General features: G+C 36.4%; 1 protein-coding gene across 1 annotated transcript in view; it reads right to left on the reverse strand.

Annotated features, from left to right (window-relative positions):
- Positions 1-23,642, reverse strand: part of LOC102228440 (laminin subunit gamma-3) — a 129,810-nt gene that overhangs the window by 86,295 nt on the left and 19,873 nt on the right. Inside the window, exons 3-4 of the mRNA XM_014468646.2 lie at positions 18,774-18,904; positions 13,509-13,675 (exon numbers count right to left, since the gene is read on the reverse strand). Coding sequence (XP_014324132.1) covers positions 13,509-13,675; positions 18,774-18,904 — 298 coding nt within the window. The remainder of the gene's footprint in view (positions 1-13,508; positions 13,676-18,773; positions 18,905-23,642) is intronic.

Raw genomic sequence — 23,642 nt, forward strand, 5'->3', positions numbered from 1 at the left:
TTCATTTAGAAATAATAATACTAATGTTTTAACTCAGGAAGAGTTCAGAAATCAATATTTGGTGGAATAACCAGGAGGTTTTCAGTGGGATTCAGTGCATTGGTCTCTGTAGATACTGCAGGCTTTGTAAACCCACGTTTTGTATAAAATCCATTAAATCAAATGTAAAATGGCAGTGAAACTTATTCACACTTTTCTTCTTCCCATAGTGCTGCTTCTTCATAATCCTTTAAAAAAAAAAAAAAACATACTGCTAACTCTTAAAAGTCTTAATGGCTTGACACCACACAGCTTCCCTCTTAAGATCTGACAAGGACTCTTAGTTCCACTGGTGACTTGTTTTTTGACACCTACAGACGCAGACTAAAACCAACAGGTGATGGCGTCTTTTCAGAGGTGATCCACTCTGGAATGACCTGGCTTTGAAAATCAGTCACTTAAACAGCTAATCAATTTAAATCACTGCTAAAAAAACCCATTTGTTTTCAATTACTTTCAAATAGTGAAGCAGGACATCTGTGCTTCTTCTGATAGTTTTATTGAACATAGTTTTGTATTAGTTTTTTTCGTTTTTAACCATAGAAATCATTTTGGTGAATTGTAGTTGTTTTTAAATTTGCCATATAAATAATCTTGTCTCTTGGCTGTGAGCAAAGGGACATACAGCTACCCTGTAGATTTAACCTGGATGGGAACAGCAGACTTACTGAGTCACAGAGACACTAATAACTCACAGGAAGAGAAGTGTTATAATGAGTCTTTTTAATTTAGGAAAACCTCCTAAAAGAGACATGAATGTATTCTTAATAAGTCAATAATCTTTTTTATTGGTCCACTGGATGATGTGTAATTAAGTTGACAGCTGTGACCTATAAAAGTATCTTTAAACATGCAAGGGGGGAAAAATCTGTTAAGGAAGGCTGTTCATAAAGCTGAAGATAACATATGGCATTAAGAGTGTCCCTGCTGTTCCTAAAAGATAAATAAAGCATTTGTTTTAGCCTAATTTTTGTGTTACTCCTTTCTTACCCGTCATGGGAAGTTTTCTTAGAAAACATATTGCATAGTTTTTCATACTCATTTGCTGGATTTTCTCAGTTCAAGTGATCTGACCTTCGTTTTTGCTACTTTTTCGCTTGCTGAGTTTACACTGCCTTAATTGCTATCTGTATTGTGTTTCATTTTAGCGTTGTCACACCAAGTTACTGTTGAGAAAACCGTCAGTTATTGGCAGATTTAACCAATGTGTGTCCAAATCCTTTGTAATAAAGTGGAGTTATGGAGTCATTGCCTTCCTAATTCGATTCTAATCTCCTTTCACTGCTCTATCTGGACTTTCTCCCATTGAAGTGAATTTCTCTGGAAGAATTTCACCCAGACCAGAAGGTGAAGCTATGAACGATGACGGAGATTTTTCTCTTGTTCCTTAAATTATTATTTATTTTTGAATTGTGTGGTGCAGCTTTTGAGCCGAGCACCTTTTTGTTTGGTGGAGAATTTAGATGGATGTGCTTCACAGTGCATCTCCACAAACACTATCAAAACATTACATGGGTGATATGTTTTAGGGGAACTACTGCAGGATTCAGGAGACTTGAAAAATCAATATTGAGTTCCTCTTAAGGCACATGGTGGCACTTTGTATTGGCTTTACTCCTAATCTCCTTCCTGTCTGTGGGATGAAAATGGTTACAAGCTGTAGACAGAGTTGAAACAAACCACTTCATGGCATTTCCCCCAACATTCTTAACCCAAAGACCCCCCAAAGAGTTTTCTTTAACTTGCTCGGCCATCTTGACCACATTTACAGCTCTGCACACCCACAGCCACCTCTTCAGCATGCTGCTTTTTTCTCAATATGAGCCTGCAGACCACAGAACCCACTAAGCAGCACTAAGAAGGTTGCACACACATTTGAAGGCACATTCAGTTTTATGCTTCAACATTTTCTTTTTTTCCCACGATGAAGCCACCTCCTCCAACAACAATTCTGGCTAAACATCAGAGTTGAAACTTGGAGAAATGAACTCAGGAAAACTTTAAGCTGTAACAGCATTGGCATAAATTCAGTGTTTCTCAATAGCAGAACCAAAGTGGGATGCGGGTATTTGAATAACTCAAAATGCTGTGTGGCAAATGTTACAACAAACAGTAAAAATGTCCTCACATTTGAAGATGTGTAAATTGGCAAGGGTTTTATTTTAAAACTATAAACAAAGAGTGGGAGGAATTTAATGTAATTAGTATATTAAAACCCTGCAAATATGGAAACTGCTGCTAAAGGTACACCAGATTTTGTATGCAAGAATACATATAAAGATTATTTGAAAAACAGAATGGTTGCCTAATATTTATCTTTAAGTTCTGTAAAAATTAATGTAAGTATTTTAAGAAAATAAAATATATATACATTGTACATCATGCAGAAAATAAGCTATTAAAGCCCAAATCTGACCATTTGATTCTAACACAACTCTCCTACTCCATAATGCTGTATAAAGTAACTTGTATTTTGCAGCGTAAACATGAACTTCAGTTATTGACTGAACCTCTAATCAGCTGGAAACTTGTATATTTTTTAAAAGAAAATCTATAAGTATATTAAGTACAATGTAAAAGTAATAAAATATGACTGTCCATAACCTTTTCCATATGGTTTTTGAGGTCATAACATAAAATATTTGAGATAAAACAAATCTTTTTGTCTTATGCAACAGTAAACAAGAGGTCTGGTACCACGTAGCAGTTACTGGAGGAAAAACCCTTATGAATGAGTAGAGCAGAGTCAAGCAGCTCTGCGTGGGTTGTATTGGAAAAAGGCCAAAGTAGTTTGAATAAAGTATTTGGGGTTTTCATCAGCTGCCAGCTAATACCTAGTATGAGTTGTTACAGTTTGCAAGTTGGACTATGGTGCAGTTAAGAAGATGGGGGAAAAAACAAACAATAAAACAGAAATGAAAAACTTGCAAGGTGAAAACTGAAGACATCAAAAATGTCATGGAACAAAAATAGTGCTTTTTAGTCAAAGTGAATACTTCACAGTCCTGTGAGCATTAAATGAGCACCAACTGTGATGGGAATATTGAATTAAGCACAACTTTTTGATTTGTTTACACACCTGGTTATATTAAAGACCAACAGTGTTAAAAAACTGTTGGTTAAAAACAAACCAGCTGTGAGTATACCTGCAAGCTGCAGATTGACCAATTTAAACTCTGAGACTGTTAATATAAAAGGAACTGTGAGAAAATTATATTCTGATACTAACATGATATTTCGTTAGCGTTGTAGTGATGCGTTTTCATACTGTTTATGCTCAAATTGTTCAAAATATCTTGATTGGCAGCATTTCCACATAAGCTCACCTCTGCTCCAGGAGCATACTAGTGGTTTGTTGACACTAGGTATTTTGGGGAGTAATCCAAATTTAGGGGAGAGGAAACACAAAGAACTGATGCCAAGTAATAATAGTACAAATGGCACAGCAAGACTCTGTTTTGAAAACTATATCTTAATTTATTGATATCTCCCTCTCTGTTTTAGAGGCCTGACTAAGGTTTGGGTTGACAGAAATTAGAAGTCAGTTGTGTGAGTAAACATTCATTGATTAAGTGGACTAGGGAAAGCCTTTGTTTCTGCAAAAGTACCAGTTTAGTTTGTGAAAAATTGTAGTCCTGACATTAATAAAGCTAAATTATAACCTTGATTAAATATAGAAATAAAACAGAAGTGACACGAAGCATAAAGCAGAACATATGGTGATATGCAAGGTCAGCAATTTGGCAGAACAAAGGGCAATCTGTATCCACTTTATCATGTGTCTAAATGAGCCTTCTGAGAGTGGTTGTAATCTAATTAAATGTCTTTTCTCTAGGAAACCCCCATTTCCTCAGTGAGAGGGAAAACTACTCCACTGCCTTCACAAAAAATTGTGAGCCAGTGGCACTAATGTTCCTTTGGAGACTTGTACATCAGCAGTTCATACTCCATCTGAATATCTTCAGCAAGTTTTACTTTTTGCATATCATCCATATGTAGCCGTCTACATTGCCTCGATAATGCCGCTTGGGGATCTATTTCAAACAGATTAGTGTGGACACACGGCAAGAGAAACAATCTACTTCTGTGGTTTTATCCATCAATATCTTCTTACAGTTCATAATAACCTGTGAAAACACTGTATAATGTAGCTGTAAAAATGCAATGTCATCACATTCAAAGTCAAGTGTACTGTAAATATGAAGCAGGTTGGTTCTAGACTTTGCTAAAACAGAAAAAAATAAAAGTTTTGGAGTAAAGCTAAAAAGGAAAGATCCAAACACGTCCTCTAGAAACTAGTTTTTTGGGGGGCGTTTTTAAATAGACATATTTATTCAGTTGTTTGTTTTTTTCAATTTTACTGGTGGGTCTGTGGGTGATGATGGTATTCTATTTTCCAAGCCATTTATTTACACTCTAGTGTGTCACTTCAAACTCTCCTACCTGTAGAGGAGCTACTGTAAGCTCACAAAAAATATGTCTAAGAGTGAGACAGAAAGGCTATTTTTTTTCTATATGCTGTTTGATAGAACATAACATAGTAACAGAATAAAACATAAAAATTCAAGGGCAGGTTTTGGCAAACCTTACTGGGAAAAAACAAACAAACAAAAACACTCTACACTTTAGCCCTGAACTAAATATACAATCATGCTAAATGCAGTCAGTGGCAGCATGTTTCATTTCTCATTAGTGGTAAGCTAATGACTAATATCAATTTTTAACTCATTAAAGCCTCTATTCTGCATCATCAATCAGGAGCAGGGCATGATGTAAAAGAGTTTAAAAAAACCCCCGCTGCCATCTCGATTTATTTGCTAGAGAACTATTGCAAACAACAATGTTATTTTTTCTGTCCAATATATTAATATTTCCATGGTACAATTGAAGAACAGTAATGGTGCAGAATCCCTGCAGGCACAATAATTTCTCTCTTTTACATTTAATTTGCCGGATGAATGAGATGTCGGATTGGTCAAGAAACCTAAGGTGATGCATGAGCATTTGAGGCGTCACGTTGCACATGAGATTGTTCTACGTAAATGAGACCCCTGTGTGACCCACAATCTGTTGGCATTCACAATAAGAATTTTTTTTTTTTTTTTTGCCATTTGCAAACAAACTGAAGTTTTTCTATTATTTCCACGTTACTATTTTTAATTTGTCTATAACGTTCCTCTTCAAAGGATGGTTAACATCTTCCAACACTGGGATTGGTAATGCATTTACTGCAGCAAGATTAACTTACTGCTTTAAAGAAGTTGTTTGGAGAAGATGTCTTAGCTTTCTTGATAAATATTGTGCTAATAAATAGGAATGTCTTCATTCTGTTATAATAGGATCAGTGAAAACAGAAAAATGTTGATCTTCATGCCAAAGACGGTAAATACTTACTTAATGTGATTTTCTGTTTAATAAATTTGCAAAAAATCTCACTTTTTCCACATCGTCATAAATGGGCTATTTGTGTCTAGAATTTTGAGGAAAGAGATTAAATTAATTCAATTTGGAATCAGGCTGTAACAAAAAATGTGGAAAAAGTGAAGCACTGAATTCTTTACAAATAAACTAAGTTGAAGTTTCATACATCTCACCTTTGTCACACATTCAAAGAATTGCAAAGAAAAAATGTTTAGGATGAAAAAAAAGTCCACATTGTAAATTTCAGAGAGTATTGTCAGAGAAATAAGGTGGTAAATGGTCTTTTAGTAACTAACTAAGATAGTTTATATTGTTATATTTATTATGGCTGTGTAATAAATATTGACAAGTGGTTGGCACGTTGCACCTCACTTGCTTAATCTCATTTATGGTGCTAGCGATTGCCCTCAAACGTCCAATTGGAAGGGAAAAAAGTCAATTCCAGCAAATGCTTCTCACCATTGCATTGGCTGATTTAATAAAACAGACAGCGTTTTTTGGTCCTGAAGAGAAAGCTTCTCAGGTCTGAAAACATCATCCTTTTTGTAAATCAAATTAGGGGTTAGGGGTGTGTGTGGGAATTGGCCTCTTTTTCTCTCCCATTAAATTGTGTAACAGATATTGCAAACCTTTATCACTCTGTGATCAATCCTAAAGTGATTTAATCTAGCAGTTTTAGAGCACAAACTGTTGAGGTGAAGGAGAAAATTAAGACTTATCGCTCCAATGCCAAAAAACAAAATCATCTTTGATTGAAAAATAAGTGTGAGACGCTCGTTTTAACATTTATTTAGAATAATATGTACATAAAGCAAGAGTTTACAAAAAAACCCTACACATCAAATTAAAGGCATAATAATTTTAGCAAAGATTTTATACAGTTATGCATTATAAAAAATTTTTTTTTAAAGTTAACCCTTAAAAAATATATTTTTTTGTATTTCTTTCAGTGAAGCAAACTTTTCTCAGGCAACAACCCCCCCCCTTCAAAAAAAAAAAGTCAATTATTTAACAATTCACATTTCCTTCCCTGAAATTCTAATTAATTTAAAAATATATTTGTTAAATATTGCATCTAGTTTTCTAGGGTTATCCATCTCCCTTGACACTAAATTCAGACACACTTTCAAGAAATTGATACATCAGTTTTTGGTTATTTAATAAACTTCTGAGTGTTGTGTAAGATTTTATTAATCACGCAGCAGCACCTTCCTAAAAAAATAACCACCAACCTGCAAAAATAAAAAAATATACAGTAAATTGAGTCTAATTATAAATACTGATTTAAAAGTCAATTACATTTCAGCTTGATCCTAGTCATTGAACTATTCAGCCAAGTTACTGTATAATTAATATTTAAATCGGTAGAAGACGGTTTCTTTCCTACTTGACAAGAATGTGAAGACACTTGACGTGTATTTTATCGAGTTATTAGGTTTGTCGCGATACTTCACACTGAGATTGATAGGAGCAAAGGAAAGGAAATCTCCGCCTGAACAAAACCTGGCTTGGTTTTTATCATAAGACTTTAGGTTTGCTAATCCAGACTGTTTAGTCTGTGTGGAAGCATACTTGGGTATAACAAAAATATTGCACAGTCTGTTTATTCTTAAAAAAAAAAAACAGAAAAACTTTGGAATGAATAATTCAAGACGTCGGGCAGTTTCCTGGTTTCCCTCCCCAGAATAATAATTTTGTCAAAAGGATAGTCTGTTTCACTTATTACATGTTATTAAAAAGAACTAAAAACGATAAGGGTCAGAATTTATCAACCACACATTGTACTTGTGATGTGTGGTTGATATGTTTAAATAGGAAATATTTTACCCTTTCAATTTCTATGCTAATTAACAACAAGCCGTGATAAACATAATATACCCAGACACTTTAATCAAGATTTAGAAGTGATTGCTGTGCCTTTAAAATTAAGAAAATATATTTGTATTTGGGAATAGATTTACAAACGGAGGTTCTAACTCTGTTTTTAAAAAGAGGGTTAAGATTGAGTAAAATTGTGAAGGAAGGCAGGCTAGATAAAACTGCAATAAGACAAATAAATCATAACTTTAACTTAGAACCATAGCGTCAAACAGTAACGATCTAATGTTTAGAGTTATACTGTAACAAAAGTTGAAAAACTGCGGCCGCAGTAAAAACAAATTAGCTTAACTCTTCTTTTTTAAAAACAAAAAAAAGTAAATAGAATGACAAGAAGTCTACCTTACAAAAAATAAATAAAAAATCAACCTTTACTCAACAATGTTAAAGCAGTATTCCGACGAGGCTAAAATAAGTTTTAAAATAATGACTTTTTATGGTGACGTTCAAGAAAATGACTCTTTTCTCTAAACAAATGCATATGTCAGCTTCAAAGATGTGATGATGGAATTTAAAGTGTGTCCCCATGGAAAGAGCCTCAGGCTGAACCTATTATAACATCAGGCAAACAATGAATTTTCCAGGGACCCACTGCAAACTGACAGGCTATAAAGGATTTAATTCTCAGAGGGGAGAATCTTGATGAGAATGATATTCCATTATATCCCAACACATCTGTACACAGATTCAACTCTTAGTTCTCACATATTTGCCAACACATTTTTAACATTACAAACTATAAAGCTGTAGTTTCATGAACATGTATACACTAATTAAATTTTTAAAAACCCAAAAAACATCACGACATACCCATTTCCACTACCTGCTTCTCAGAGTGACGATGATGCAGAAGTTACAGACTGTTGATGGGTTTATCCTCTTTTTTAATTACCGTTTTAAAAAGAATATAATTTACTTCAAAAGGGCATGCACATGTTTTATAGTCCTTTAAAGGATTTAAAAAAAAAGAGTGAAAATATTTTTGATGCTTCTTTAAATCTGAAAGACAGACATTTCTTTTTGTTATCAACCCGGCCCCAACAACCATGCTTATGAAGATGAATTCAAACAAGTTCCACACATTGAAAAAGCATCAACTAATAAGCAAACGCAAGTTGCAAAGACGGAGATCAAACATTTCAAATTAATTTATTCCAAATTAATTTTTCAATAAAGACTCTGCTACACTTGAAGTCCTGGCTTTGAGGTAGAAGAAGATTTAAAATATTTCAGAGTTTATACTGTTGAAGGAAAAAAAACAGATTTGTGAGAAATAAAGTGGTTGATCAATGAGGTTTTTATTTTCTGGATATCTGGAAGTTCTGGTTTATCTTGATTATGATTCTATTGAACGTCTATATGGTTTTCTAGCCCTGAAAAGGTCAAAAACTTGTTATAAATTGTGCCTTCTGCTAAGCGACTGTAAAAACAATATTCTCTGAAAAACATTCTTGGCTTCTCTTTATATTGTTAGATTTGTTTTAAGCAACAGTAATTGGTTGCTGCCTTAAAATGATCAGTGGTAAGTTGTTTGTGTGTATAATTATGTTTGTGTTGAGCAATTTAAACTCTGTCTTTTAATGAAAAAAGAGTGGGCCAAGGTTAAGGAGAATCTACTCAGAAAACAAAATGTTTAAAAATAATAATAATTAGTATGCTATGTTACCACATGTCTTTGTGGAAACATTGGTGTGGTAGTCTTTTAGAAGATTTTTTACGAGTTGCGGTGCATATATGTGGACCATGTGGAGTCTGTTCAATAAAGTAATCAATCAATCAATTAAAAAAAAATCTAACAGATATCAAGATGTAATACAATGTCCTGGACCCTTTAAATTCTCCCACATTTACAACTCCACACGTTATATCTTTTGTTTGATATAAACAAAAGATATAAAAAACTAATTTGGTCTATCAAATTTTGTTTTGTAGACCAACAGAGCATAGTTGATTATTGTGAAATAGAAGGAATTTAAACATGATTCAGTAAAATCTAGCTTCACTTTGTAATAAGCATTTTTAAAAACATCTACCACTGCAATCAAAGGTCAACAGGTATTTTGGGCAATTTCTCTTCCGGTTTTGCACGTCTGAACACTGAAATTGCTCCCCATTTTTCTGTTACAGTCTGATTGGATTGAGAGTTTCTGAAAATAGATTTTCAAATCTTGTTACAGATTTAGGTCTGGACTTTGACTGGGTCATTTTAACACAAATAAGCTTTGATTCAATTGATTATCACCTGCTGGAAGGTGACCAACTCTCCTGACCAACGCTGAAGAAAAGTCTCCACACAGGATTATGGGGAGCGTTAGCTTCCACCACACAGCAAAAAGGTAAATTTTGGTTTCATCTGACCCGAGTACCTTTCATTTTCTTTCATTACTAGGTGACTTTTTAGCTTCCAGTCACACAGTGCTTTGTCGGTAGGACAAAATAAAGTTTAATTTTAATCTCATTTGACTGGAGTACACTCTTTCACGTGTTTGCTGGGTTTCTGACGTGGCTTGCGGCAAACTATAACTACACTTCTTACAAACTACACTTATGACATTTCTTCTTGTAAATAAGCAATCCCTACACCTCCTTCATGTATGCAATGGGCTTCTGATGGTTAAAAATGAGTAGGTCTGCAGTGTAGCTATAATCCGTTTCCAGATGACAGATTAAATCTTGAGCTTGATATGTTTGGAGCTTGAAACATTGTTTAATAATCCAAATCTGCCTTATACATCTCTATAACTTTATCTCTGACCTGTCTGCTAATTTTTGTTGTTTGTTTTCATGATTCTACTTGCTCACTGATGTTTTCCTTTGCAGAACAGATTTATTTTCAGAGAAATTGAAATGCACTCTGATGACTCTCTTTACTAATCTCTAAGCAACTGGTTGCATTGAAATTTACTTAGAGATATAAAAAAAAAACGTGCAGAAGAATACAAATCATTTGCAGTCATTTACTTTCCACATCATAACTATGCACCACTTTCTGGTCTCAAAAAAAAGCACAACACAATGAAGTTTGTTGCTGCAAAGAGAGTGCAGAATTATGACTGCTTTATCATAAGTATTAATCACATGCATCCTCTCAATCAGTGAGGCTTAGCACAAATTATATAAAAAAAACAAAACACATTTCATTTAATGTCCTATGAGTGCACTGGGCAGATCTGAAGCAGAAAGTCTTTTATCTGTAACAAGAGCTGGGGTGATGACAGGAAAAAAGGGGGGCTGAAAGGGCAAACTGGAGTAGGCTGCCAGAAAGTGTACGTTGGAGTCACTGTGGATTTTTAACACAGTATCTCAGTACTGAATTGCAACACAATCAGAGTTCAAAATTGTGCTTGTTTTTGTTTTTCTGAGTCACAATCAATACTGACGTGCTGGAATTTGCCAACTGCGAAGCTGAAAAGTCCCTCAGTCCTTTGGTAGCTGATCACGACCGTTAAGAAACCCATGGGCTTAAATTATGTTGTACTTTTACATATTCTCATTAAGACACGTCTCAGTTTTTTCAGGTTGCACTGAAAAAAAAAAAAAGGTTCCAAAGACTACCCTGAGGTGAACATATCTGACATCTTGCACAGCATTTAAAAGACAACTCTAAGTGTTATGTATAATATTTGTTCCAAGGGAAAACAGTGAGCCAGGGCTGTCACATTACTTTTATATGGGTGTAGGTTTGAACCTGTCAGCAGACTCGGCTCCTTTTCTTTGGTCTCCTCCAAAATACCCAAATATATGCAGGTTACGGTAACTGATGTGAACAGGCGAGAGAGCGGTTTTCTGTCTCTGGGTGTCAGCTTTTGACTGGCTGTCAGAATACAGTGTGCCCACTTTCAGCTGGAATAATCTTCAACCACTAGCAGGCCTGTATGATGGCTGAGGAAAAGCCAGCAAGTGATGGATGTGTGAAAAATTCCAGTTTGAACGGAGGCACGACTGGAAAGGCATTCAGTGGAATGGTGACGTCTGTCTTGTAGCATGATGCTGTGACATGGAAACGGAGGCAAAAGGTGTCACGGCATTTAAGACCAGAAATACAGTCTTGTTCCTGTTGCTGGGTTACAAAGCTGATCATTTCAATAATCTGGGTGATACATTTGTTGGAGGTCTTTAGATCCTTTCAAGGCCCAGTGACTTAGAGAAAATTATACCTTGCGGAGTCATCAGGAAGCTTATCAAATGTAACTTTTTCACCTTAGGCTACTAAAAGCTGTTTTGTTGTCTGTACAAGAAATAAATACACAACAGACTACATCCTTAAATTCATCTTGGAAATTACAATCCTCAAATTTTTTGCATATATTTACATTTGCTTACAGTGGCATCTTTTTGTTCTTAAAGCCTTTTATGGCATTAAAACGTGCATAAAACACACCACTTTCGATTTTCTACACTTCCACTTAGGACAAAACTTCTGAATGCTAAATAAATTGACACAGATCCATCCCTAATATCTTGTACAATGTTGAAAAATTATTACACGTCTTTGTCATTCCAAACCCAGCTCAGTGCTAAAAGATAAATCTACCACTAAACAAAGATGAAGAAAAAAGACCTATAAAAAAAAATTACTTCTGATACTTGGTGCCAGATAGCTCAATCCATCTCCTCTAACAGTAAATTGTTGATTTACTGTTTTTCCATTTTGGAGGAGATCGGTGCCCTCTCCAATTCTTGACAAATTGAAACAGCCTGAGTTTTTTTTTTTTTCTGAAAATACAAACTGATTTACCATCGCCTTAGGCTGGCAAATCATGACAAATTGCTAAAACCTGGATAGAATCGGACGTTCCAAGAGAACAATGATCCCCAAAACATTTCAAAACTGTTTGTAGAGCGGACAAACCGGGTCACTCAACTCCTCTTTCCAAAGCTTCCACCTCAATACTACTGAAAGTTTGTGTGAATTAGGCTGAGTCCAACTCAAGAAACTAAACACGTTAAATGAAGATGTCTTTGCATGCTTTTAACTTTGTCTACGCTCTTTTCTAAGAAAAAAAAAATGAGTGCAAACAATTACTTTCCTCAGAAATTAAAGTATACAGAATATCAGATTTTATGTTACGTATTGTTTAGCATCTTTCAACTTATTTGGTACATAACTACAATTATTACTTGGGTAAATGTACATTTTTGTGTATTTGTTGTTTTGTTCGATGCAGACTTGTTGATCAAAATCCATGAGCTGAAAGGAAAGTGTTTTGTCAAATTAGTTTGCCCGAACAATAAAGAATAAATTATGGCGACTGTTCTTCTGAGGCAAAATTAGTGAGAATGAGCTCTCAGCTGCGCAATTACACAAAGGAATCAGCTTTATGCTTTCATATTCTCTCTTGTATTTGACTTGTTCTTAATATATGGCATTGATTTAGTTGGGTGCAGCAGTATATTTAGGACGCCATCTGCGTGGAACTCAGTAAGAGTAATTAAAACATGCTTGCTGCTTAATAGAATTCTATATAAAAAAAGTTAAAAATAAAGTAAAAAAACAATTTGGTAGGCACTCTTCTTTCATTCCTCAGCCAATTACATTTCATCCTTGGCAGCACTCAGTAAAAGCTCATGGTTGGGTGAGCCAATCTGGATAATTCTCTAATTTATGTATATAGAAACACAAATGAGTATTCCAGCAAACATATAAAACACAGAAATGGTGGAAGAATCGATTAGCAATTTACAAAAGTATTTATTCTTCTTGAACTCTTTTGCATTTTGCTGCATTACTACCACAAATATAAATGTATGTCATTTAGAAATTTTTGTGGCACACCATCTGAAGTGAAAGGAAAAGAGAATATTCTTTTCAACAAGTTTTGCAAATAAAAATGTGATGTGAATTAGTACAGTACAATTTTAGTAGTTGTGTCCTTGGACAATTCCAAGTTGCCCATTAGTCTATTACTAAGCATCAAGGTAGCTTAGTGAATACGAGGTGCAGCTTAAAAACTCAGTTTTTGTTAGGACTTGATTGTAAGACTGCTATGTCTGTTGTTTTTTTTTCCTCCTTTCTTTCTTTCAGTGATGAAGGGCGAAGCACACTCATAGATTTTACACAGCCCCTGACAACCTGAGCTTGTCACTAGAATTTAACACTGCCCTGTGGATTTTCCAGATGGCTGCACCTAGTGGGTCCATGACAGCACCCCCAGAATCAAGCTACTCACTCAAACACTCGTTGGCGGAATCCCCAGTGGCCCTGGCCCAAGGTCTGTCCTGGTAAAAGGGGTGACATCTCTGGCAGTCGGTTCCCACTGTGTGATGTTGGCAGGCACACACCAGGCCACCCTGTTCCCCCTCAACACACTCGCTGGCATGGCCGTTGCACTTGCATCTAAAGGGAAACATGAGACACATTTTTACACCTGCAAGTCCAGTCTTTCCTTGTGTTTTTCTTTCTCCGTGCTTTTTTATGACACCATGAACGAATGTGCACACAACGGACGGAGCTGAAGGCAGAGGAAAGTGAGAGGGTATTTCCACCATACGGAGTTGTCACTTTGTATTATCCCTCACAGGCATAAACGTGGTCTGAGATGAGGTGGGGTTTTCATTCCCCCTCAGCGACTGCACTTTTCAACTGTGTTAATGTGCCACTGCTAATATACTCATACTAGCCAAAGGACAAGGACAAAGAGCAACAGGCTTGTGCTGTATGAAACAGCGACTGTTGGCTCACTATTTACTTTAAAGTGACTTGCAAACATTTCGGAACCTCCCCCTTAATGCTTGAAACAGCCAGGGCTTAAAGCACAATATACCTGAAAGACATTGAAATATTTTCATGGAGAAAAATCAAAGTCGGGTTAATTCTGATGCAATCCTAATTTATTTTGGAGGTATACTGTAATGACCACGTCTCAACTTTGGAACACACGGTCAGATAGGTAGATAGGCACAAACATCAACCGCAAATAGATGGAGATTCAATGCATTTATTAAGGCTAAGATTTTAATCAAATAAATTTTTTTGTTGTTTACATACACACTTGTCCGAAAATTCAAAAAGTTACAATTGCGCATGATTACACATTGTTGGCAGTGACCTCAGGTGACATCTCCACTTCAGCATCCTCCGACCTCAACCACCCCACTCCTCACCTCACACCAACTTGCATTTAAACCATCCTTTCAGATCTGACAACCGTCCCTCAGATCACCCCAATCACAACGTCCAAAGGGGGCAGAAACTAATCACTGTGCTTCAGTTGCATAATACAGATGTACTTTATTAGACCTCTGCTTAATGACTTCTCCATTTGATGCATCTGATGGAATGTCCCATAAACATAAGATTTCAATTTTGTATTTGACAACAAGGTTTTTGAGAATAAATTCAGACTATATATATTTTTATTATTCCAAAATAATTTGCAAAAGTATCAGATAACCTTCACTGGAAGACAGAATCAATTCTACAGTCTTGTGACAGGTACTAGTTTTTTTTTTTTTTTTTTTTTTTGATTGGTTAACAGTTTTACACGGCTTCACACCAAAACCAGCACTGATTTTCCAGTGCATACCTGCATATTGTATTATATTTTGTCTCTCGCTGTAGAATTAAAAACATGCAAAAACTCAATTTTGCCTTCATTTAGCACCCACAAAATACTTTTACAAATTTGACGACCCCCCCCCCCCCCCCCCCCCCCCCCGCCCCGAGTGTCATTATTTGAGATTGTCTTCCCAACTTTTTAAACAGAAAAAGTAAGCGGTTTCTAAAATATGTAGGTTCCCCCCATCCCCCATTTCTCACTCCAGCAGCAACATGTTCCCCAAGGCGAGATCAGAATGCACCCCCTGCCAGCAGTTTAAATGTGTGTCTTGAGTAACATTTCTCACCTTCTTTTCTACAAAACACAGCTTTGCTAATTGGAGCAAAAATCCATGCCTTGACTCATCGACCCACAGGACCTGTCTCCAATATGCATCAAGGTAGCAAACGTACGATGCAGAGTTTTCAGATGAGATCTTGGAAAAGGTTTTCGTCGTCGGATTATTTTGTGGCAGTTCAAGTGACTTGATAAAATTGCAAGACATTTTTCAAAGTGTATCTATAGGTGCTGCATAAAGTGATACAGTGAACACTTTATACTTCTGGAAGACCAACTCCTTTCAAATATACAATCTTGTGGACAATTTCATGATTAGCAGGAGCCATAAACTCCTTGCTTGCTAAAAGTACTTAAACATTTTTAACAAAGTAAATATTTTCTAGATTTCTGACAAAAGGCTCCTTAAAATACGGATTTTTAAAATTTATTTCCTCCACTTTTGCAAATGGACAGGTTAATTTCTTGCCAGCTATGGCTTACTTTTTCTGTATGTATTATTTTCTGACAGTGTTGCAGGGTTTTGTCAAGTTGCTGCAATAAGGGGCAGACATTTGTCACCGAGTGGCAACCTCTGTCAAATTTACTCAGCTGTCCTACAATCACATGTCTGCTTGCCTGAGGCTCAGACCCAGTTATTCCACCATCACTGAGAAGACAACAATCAAGTGACTATAAACTGCCTCTGATCTATACCCAAGAACTCTTAAAATTTATGTCATGTCTTGCAAAAGTGTTCGTACCCATTGAACATGTCCACATTTTGTCATGTCACAGCTCACACATTTAAATGTGTTTTATTGGGATTTCATTTAATAGACCAACACACAGTAGTGCACAATTGTGAAGTGGAAGAAAAGAGATAGATGTTTTTGCAATGATTTTCTTCTTGCTACTTTTCCATTATGTGAAGTGCAACTCCTGTTCTTTCAACAGAGTCCTCCAACTGAGCAGTGGTTGCCTGTAACTCCTCCACAGTTTCCAATCACGAGAGAAAATGTGTTGTTCTGTCACATAATATAAAAAAAATGCCCCTACATTTTGATTCTACAAATGTGCTTTGAGTTTGACCTAAATGCAGTTAAGAGTAGGGCAGATTTAAACTGAATTATAACAAGTTTCTATGGAAGAACAAGGTCAAGAAGTTACAGACAGCTGCAAACGTGGAAATGGGCTTGAGAGAAACAGGATTCATGAATGCCAAGTGCAGGATTCAGTGAGACAATAAGGGAAACGGAGCAAGCTAAAAGTGCAGTGGGGATGGGTGCTTAGTGCAAACAAGGACCAGGTGATCATAATCAATGGGATGAGCGGGGAGCTGAAAGGGAAGTGATATACTAGGAGACTGAGAGGAACTTAATAAGTGACACAGAGCACTGAAAGCTGTGCTGGAAGACCCAAAGGGATAACCAATAAAATAATACAAATAAACTGAAAAGAATGTCATGGAGGAAGCTTAAAAAAAGACATCATCAGAACACACAACTCAAACCAAATACTCAAAGTCCAACAGACACGTCTGTACAGGGTTTTTTTTTTAACACCACATGCTAGATGTAGTTAGGCCTGTCACAAAAAACAATAAATCAATTAATGGAATGATAAATGAAAATTATTGACCTCATTTTAATTTATCCGCTTTATCGTTTCTTCCTGCCTTTTTCTGTTTCTGTTGATGACACTGGATGAAAAAAGGCTAAACTCCGGTGTTCTCCACTGACCCTCCCTTCCTCATTTCATTAGCGTTAGGGAGGAGTGGACTATTGCATCAGGTAGTCAGATATGCCTATCTACTCTCTCTAAATCTAATGATTATTGAGGGTCAATATAGTATACAGACTTCATAATCTGTTCTCTTTTGGTTGAATGTAGTTTTTATTTCCACTTTGGTTTTATGTTGTGTTTAGTTTTTATTCAAGTGCATTTTTTGTTAACGGAGACTGAGAATCCATTTTATTTTTGTTTTCTTTACCAGTTCCAGTGTTAAGTGTTTGTTTGTAAATAAAGTGCATTTATTTTTGGCAGGATGTGCTTGCAATATGTTATTACCATTACATCAGTTTAAAATGGTCTTCAAAACAGTATTATTGTTTATCGCAATAATTTTTGAGACAATTAATTTCTCAGCAAAATTTGTTATTGTGACAGGCCTAGATGTAGTTACACTTATATAGTTAAACATAAGAGAAGAGATGTGGGTTGAAGTTTTACACAATTCCTGCTTATTTTGAGGTTTATTTAGTGAGGGCAATGGGACTGAATTAACCTCCCATTATGGATTAGCCGCTTAAGAGTTTGATCTGCTGACACATGAAGCAGCTGAGGTTTCGGACCCTGCTAACAGGAGGGCACAGAAAGTGCCGTTGTGCAGCCAAGCTTTCAGTCAGAAACTATTTTCTCCATCCTAGAGGCCACCACATCAGCTCACGCACCGGTCCATATTCAGCGGCAGCTGCATTGATGCTCAACTCAAAAAAGAAAAAAAAAAATCACAACAAATCTTTCACAGCATCTAACTCACAGACTTGACATGAGGCAGCAGAGTGTAAAGGCATATGTTCTTCAACAGACTGTCCAGATATAAGGCCAACATGGTGCTCTGTGGGTTTGTCCCCCAGGTGTTGCGACATTGCTGGGTAATTTGTCACGCCGATGCAGTGATCCTAAACATTTATGACAGGTGTCACATCAAGTTTATATTCTCTCAGAACACTCCATCTCAACTACTTAATTGTCCACTTCTTTTTCCCTTTTTTTTTTATGTAGCAACCAGGGTGAAGTGTGGTTTGTGGTGACATGTCCGATCTCAGTGTGAGCAACAAATCCAAAGTGGAAGAAGTGTGGAGTATTTTACTGGTTTAACTTCATCACCAGTAAATTGACTGGCAGAAAGAGGGGATATTAAGGTGATAGTTTAACCATTTGGCCTGTGTTTTGAACTACACTCAAGACCTTTCATGGTAAAAACAATGGACAATTAGATTTAAAAAAATGTTCAGAGAAAACAAAAATATTGGTGCCTCTAACAAAAGTAAGAAACAGCTTGAGGCAAACTTTGATTATTTAAGTTTAGTTGAGTGCTTAGACACTTTTAGTGAGTTGAGTTTTTCTGATTCTTTGGAGAATGAATTTGTTGATATATTATTGGGATATTATTATAAAATTATCAATTGGGATATAAATTAGATATTATAATATTTTCAATTTCTTTCCACTCTTCAAAAAGGGACAGACAAGAACACATAGTTTTAAAGTAAGGCAGATGTAAGTTAATCTACATAAATCGAGAGCAGTCTGTACTAAAACAGCCACTTACATTCATCTGTCCAAATAGTGAAAACGTTTAAAAGAGCTGCAATTTTAGTGGAGTTAATGAGTTTTCCATATTACAATAAATATATGGGTCTTTGGTCAAAATACAAAGACATTTTTTGCTTCACCAATTGATGCCTCCTTTCTCAGTCAGGTTACCTGCAATTCTAAATTCAGCATAGACAAAAACTGTACATTCCAAAAATGACCAAAGGGGATTTAATAAAACTAAAAGCATTTTGAAAATGATGTTTTTTTTTTAGTGTTTTTTTATTTTGGTTCTCTTACCTCCCACCCACAGAAAAATCAGAGATGGCATAAAAATACGAGCGCAGAACTTTGGGATCCTTAAAAAACTCGTCCCCAAAGGTATTCAGCCTGTCCAAAGAGATGAGCAGGTCAGTGGCTGTCACCCATTCCTGGAAAACACAAAAAGGAAGAGAAGACGAACATGCCATGAGACAATAAATAAATAAAATCTGACAAGCTGAGGGAAAAAAAGAAGAAAGAACAAACAACTAAGGAAGAAAGACAGAAAATAGTGGCAGTGTGTTGTCAAATATGTTTTTTTTCTTTTTTATAATCAATCCTGAAAGCAGCATATATCCTACAGTTAAAAAAGGGAAAAGAAAGACATGTAAAGTTGGCAGAAAAGAGAGATTAGTCGGAATGAAAAGTTGGATCAAAAGACATGGGTGATGGTATAACGACGGGGGGGAGAGCAGATATAATGGGAAGATAATGAGTATGGCAAAGAAAATTGAGCTGATGTTAGAGTGAGAGGGGTAAAAGACGGAGGGGATTAATGGAGATAAAAGTTAAAATATGAAAAAAAACCACAACATTGCCGTTCTACTCTCCTGTAATGGATAGCACTTGGCAGAACTTCCACTCCGATAAGATTTAGGCTACTGCATCTGAGCCCACTGCAAGGGTAGAGCGGGATGAAGCAACAGCAGGAGAGAGTGAAGGAGGATAATGCAAACAGAGGGAAAGCAAATAGAAAAAAAAAATACTGCAACACTGGGGTGGAAGATAAAAGTGACGTCAAGCAAAGAGAATGATGAAAAAAAAAAAGCCCATCCAGTACTATAAACCCACTTTTAAACAAATAACTGGAGAGATTTTTTTTATTATTTTTTTTTTGCCTGGTTTGGGACTTGGTGGCGGTCCTCAAAAAGCCTGTAAAGCTGTGTGTTTTGAAGCTACTCTCCAGAGACGTCTTTGAAGTGTGGCAGTGGAAGACAAGGAGATTGGAGTGAACGGGCCTCAGACTACAATCGCCTGATGATTTCCTTCATTCTTGTCTTTTCTTCTTTTTTTTTTCCAGACAATACAGCGCATCTTTGTAGCGGCGAAGCCCATCAAATATCAGCTTTTTGATAAGATGGGGCCTTGCTTATTATAGAATACGAGGCATAAACCGAGCATGCTTTGTAAGTCATGTTTTCCATGCTTTTTTATTTTTATTTTGAAGTAAGCCACGTTCTTAACCATACTGGGGGAAAATAAAATAGTATGAAAATGAGAAACATCCCTTCAAACATTTGTGCGAAATAAGTCGCCTTAGTTTGACAACCCCGAACTTTTTCACTGTGTAGAAAGTATGTGGTCAGACGTAAGGGATGCTCGAAAAGAACCAAGAGACCCAAACTGTGTCATTATAACACCACCACCACACTGAACCATAGATCCAAGGCAGGGTCTATCCATGATGCATGACAAGTCCTAATCCTATTGTACAATTATTGTAGCTGAAATCAAGACCAATTGAACCAGTCTATGCTTTTATCAATATGTTATCTAGTTCTGCTGACTGTTACCAGGAGTCCTGAGGTATTTTGTGGCTATAACTGCATCTCTTTCAAGGGTTGACATGTCATGCATTCAGAGATGGTTTTCTACATACCTTAATTGGAATGAGTTACAATCCAAGCTAGCATTTCTTTCATATTGAAGCAATCTGCCCATTCTCATCTGACCTTTCATAAGAGCAAAGCATTTTTGTTGAAATAACTATTGTTTTAGGACAGAGTGTCAAACTCCAGTCCTCAAGGGCCGCTGTCCTGCAGTTTTTAGATGTGCCACAGGTACAACACACTGGAATGAAATGGCTTAATCACCTGCATCTTGTGTAGATCAGTTCTCCAGAGCCTTAATGACCTAATTATTCTATTCAGGTGTATTGCAGCAGAGGCTTTCAGGACCATTCTCTAAGCTTTATCCATTCTGAAGCTCAGTTTGAACTTCAGCTGGTTGTCCTCACCAGGCCTAGACCTAGACACCTAAATACCCAGCTGCCATCTGATTGGCAGGTTGATTAATTTTGCTAACAGACTAATTGAACACTTGTTCCTAACCAAAGAACTTGATTAGAGTTTATCGGATTTTGGAAATTTACCATGAGGGAATCTTCATTTCACAAGCTTCTTTTCACGCCCTCTCTGGTATAGATATTGTGTCACTTCCACAGGATTAAACATAAAAAAAATCATCATTATCTTGGTTAACAATACACTTCTTCAGTCCTGCACATTAAAACCATCATGAATTTGTTGAAGGGTACCAAGTTGCCTATGGAATGAGCATTAAGTAGATTTCCATTTTCGCACCTTCTAATAGCTTTCTTGTAAAACACTGAAGCATTAGTCTTTGTTCAGCAAGCGAAGCAATTTGTAGAAATCTAAGAAATGAAACAAAGATGGCACTTTGGGCCTTCTGGGACTATAGTCATGAACATAGTGTGATTTTTTTCTCAGCTTAAAATAGCCTGAACAGCAGAAAGAAAATGTTCAGAAGGAAAGTTGATTCTTGGGAGATTTTTCCGATTAGCATGACCAGAGAGAGAACACAGAGTTTGGATATGTTGCCTGCAGTTTGAGAAGAAACTAGTTAACTATCTGTTAGTTCAGCTCCAATCAGACTTAATAAAGCTCTCTGTTTAGGTCTTTCTGAAGAGAGAGAGAACAAAAGTAGTGGTTACTTTCAGCAGCATTCTGATTATGCAGGAAAAAATGCTTTTGTACAAAAGCATTATTTGATTTTCATCTTTATTTCCTGCCAATTTCCTCTGCCAAAGGATCCAACTGCAGTTGGAGTGCACTTCTTGGACAGTCCTCCCTTTTGGCAGTCAGTCAAGGCCTGCCAAGCAGTTGCAGGATTGCATAATGTAACAACAGCATCAGATGATTGAGTGTGATCACCTGGCATGCTGTTGTTCCAACCTTAACTCCAGGACGTTATACCTTGTTCACACGGCTCTGCAGGCTAACAGGATTTGGATGCCACCTACAGTCTTGAGGCAGTCGGAAAGCAGATCAGTCTTTGTCTTGGGTTTTACCAACTTAAAACGGCAAATTTGTATTTATGGCTCGCAACAGCAGGCCTGTGAGGTCAAGCAGGATTTTCCTAAGCTCAGGTTTTGCTTTAGTACTTGTCAAGTGTTATATGACATCAATTTACTTGGCTGAAATCCCAAATGAATTTCATTTAGTCATTCATCCATTTTCCTACATTCCAAAGGGGCTTATGTTTGTCTCCAGTGGCCAAGGGGAGAGAGCTTAAGTATACAACAGACAGGTTTTAAGTCCATCACAGGGTAACACAGCAACAGACAATGTACTAACTCACATGTAAAGAGAGTGTAAAGCAACCAATTCACCTAACCTGCATGTCTTTTTTTTCACAACGGAGAAAACTGCATCCACAGGCACACAGGGAGAACATAAAAACTTCACTTAAGTTCCCAGCCAGGATTCCAACCCAGGACTTTCTTACTTAAAAGAAACAGTGCTAACAGCTGCTCTACGATCTATTCTGTGACGTCTTCTTTGACTACTTTTTTATATGCAAGTAGTCAAATAAAAAAGCAAGTAACCATGTAGGTTTCAGGTAATGCAGGTTTATAGCTTTCCCAAACTGCAGACCGGCATCCAGAATGGTCGTGATGAAAGATTTAATGAAGAACAGAAAACTAAGCAAAAAACAGGAACAAGACATAAAGCTGGGAACAGAAAACAGCCACGTAATCGGAAGAAAATACAAACATTTGTGGGAGAATGCAGACAGAGGAAAAACAGGTGATGGAAAACAGCTGTGGAAGGACGGAAACTGGCAGGCTGAGGGGAGGTGAATAATAATGTTGAATTCTAGCTGTACTTCTAACTTCCCAAATGAAAAAAAAAAAAACCAAACAACTTGAACGCCCTCCGCAGTCTGATTTCCCACTAGGAACTCAGACTACCCACAGTTGCCTCTTGTAAAGTTAACTTTGCGTTTCAATATGATCGTTCCCCGCATCAACTGTAGTTGAGATTTGGTGGAAAAAATTTTATTTTACAAGAAACACACATGTAAGAGTGCATCTAAAGTCAATGTAACATGAAGCGCCTTCGATTGTTCAAAACAAAAATTGTTTGTGTGTAGTCAGTGTGAACACATGGCTTCTATCTGCATCTAAATTATTTGGGTTGCTTCTTACTCTATGCAAATCGTCAAGAAACTTCTGTTATCATGAAACAAAGAAACCTTGACAAAAAATGATGCCTAAACCGCTTAGTGAGATATTTCTTTGTTGTGACACTATCTTCAAAATACAAAGCCTTATTCATTTAAAGCAAAAGCTGTAAAGACATAAACTCTGGGAAATATACTTTCTTTCTTAATCATTTTGTGGTTAATACTGAAAACAATTACTTTTTTCACATTTCAATGGAAACAAAAATGGCTCGAGGCCATGACCTGCTATTATGTATCCCTATTAAATAAATTATTAGCACAAAATCCATTGCCCACTAATGATATTATGGACCAGATTTATAACGGCACTAATGAGGGGCAATTCTGGACCATGGTATTTAACTCACTTTATTTCAGACCTCCTGTTCTGCATGCACAGTAAAAAGCATTTTAAATATATTCCCAACACTAACACACGGAGTAAATGCAATGCTTCATTTATCATGGAGTATAGAACGATCATTACTGGAAAAGTTTATGCTTGGTATAACAGTGCTAATTGTGTAATAATTCCAAATATCACTTACTCCAGTAAAAGGAAGCAGTTTCTTAGGGTTAATTAGGAGTCAGCTCATAAGTTATTATTAGTGCAAACCACAGCAAAAGCTTAATTAACTTTGATTCCAAGTCCCTTGGAAT

Source organism: Xiphophorus maculatus, chromosome 8 (assembly GCF_002775205.1).
Source record: "Xiphophorus maculatus strain JP 163 A chromosome 8, X_maculatus-5.0-male, whole genome shotgun sequence".
In the NCBI taxonomy this organism is placed as follows: Eukaryota; Metazoa; Chordata; class Actinopteri; order Cyprinodontiformes; family Poeciliidae; genus Xiphophorus; species Xiphophorus maculatus.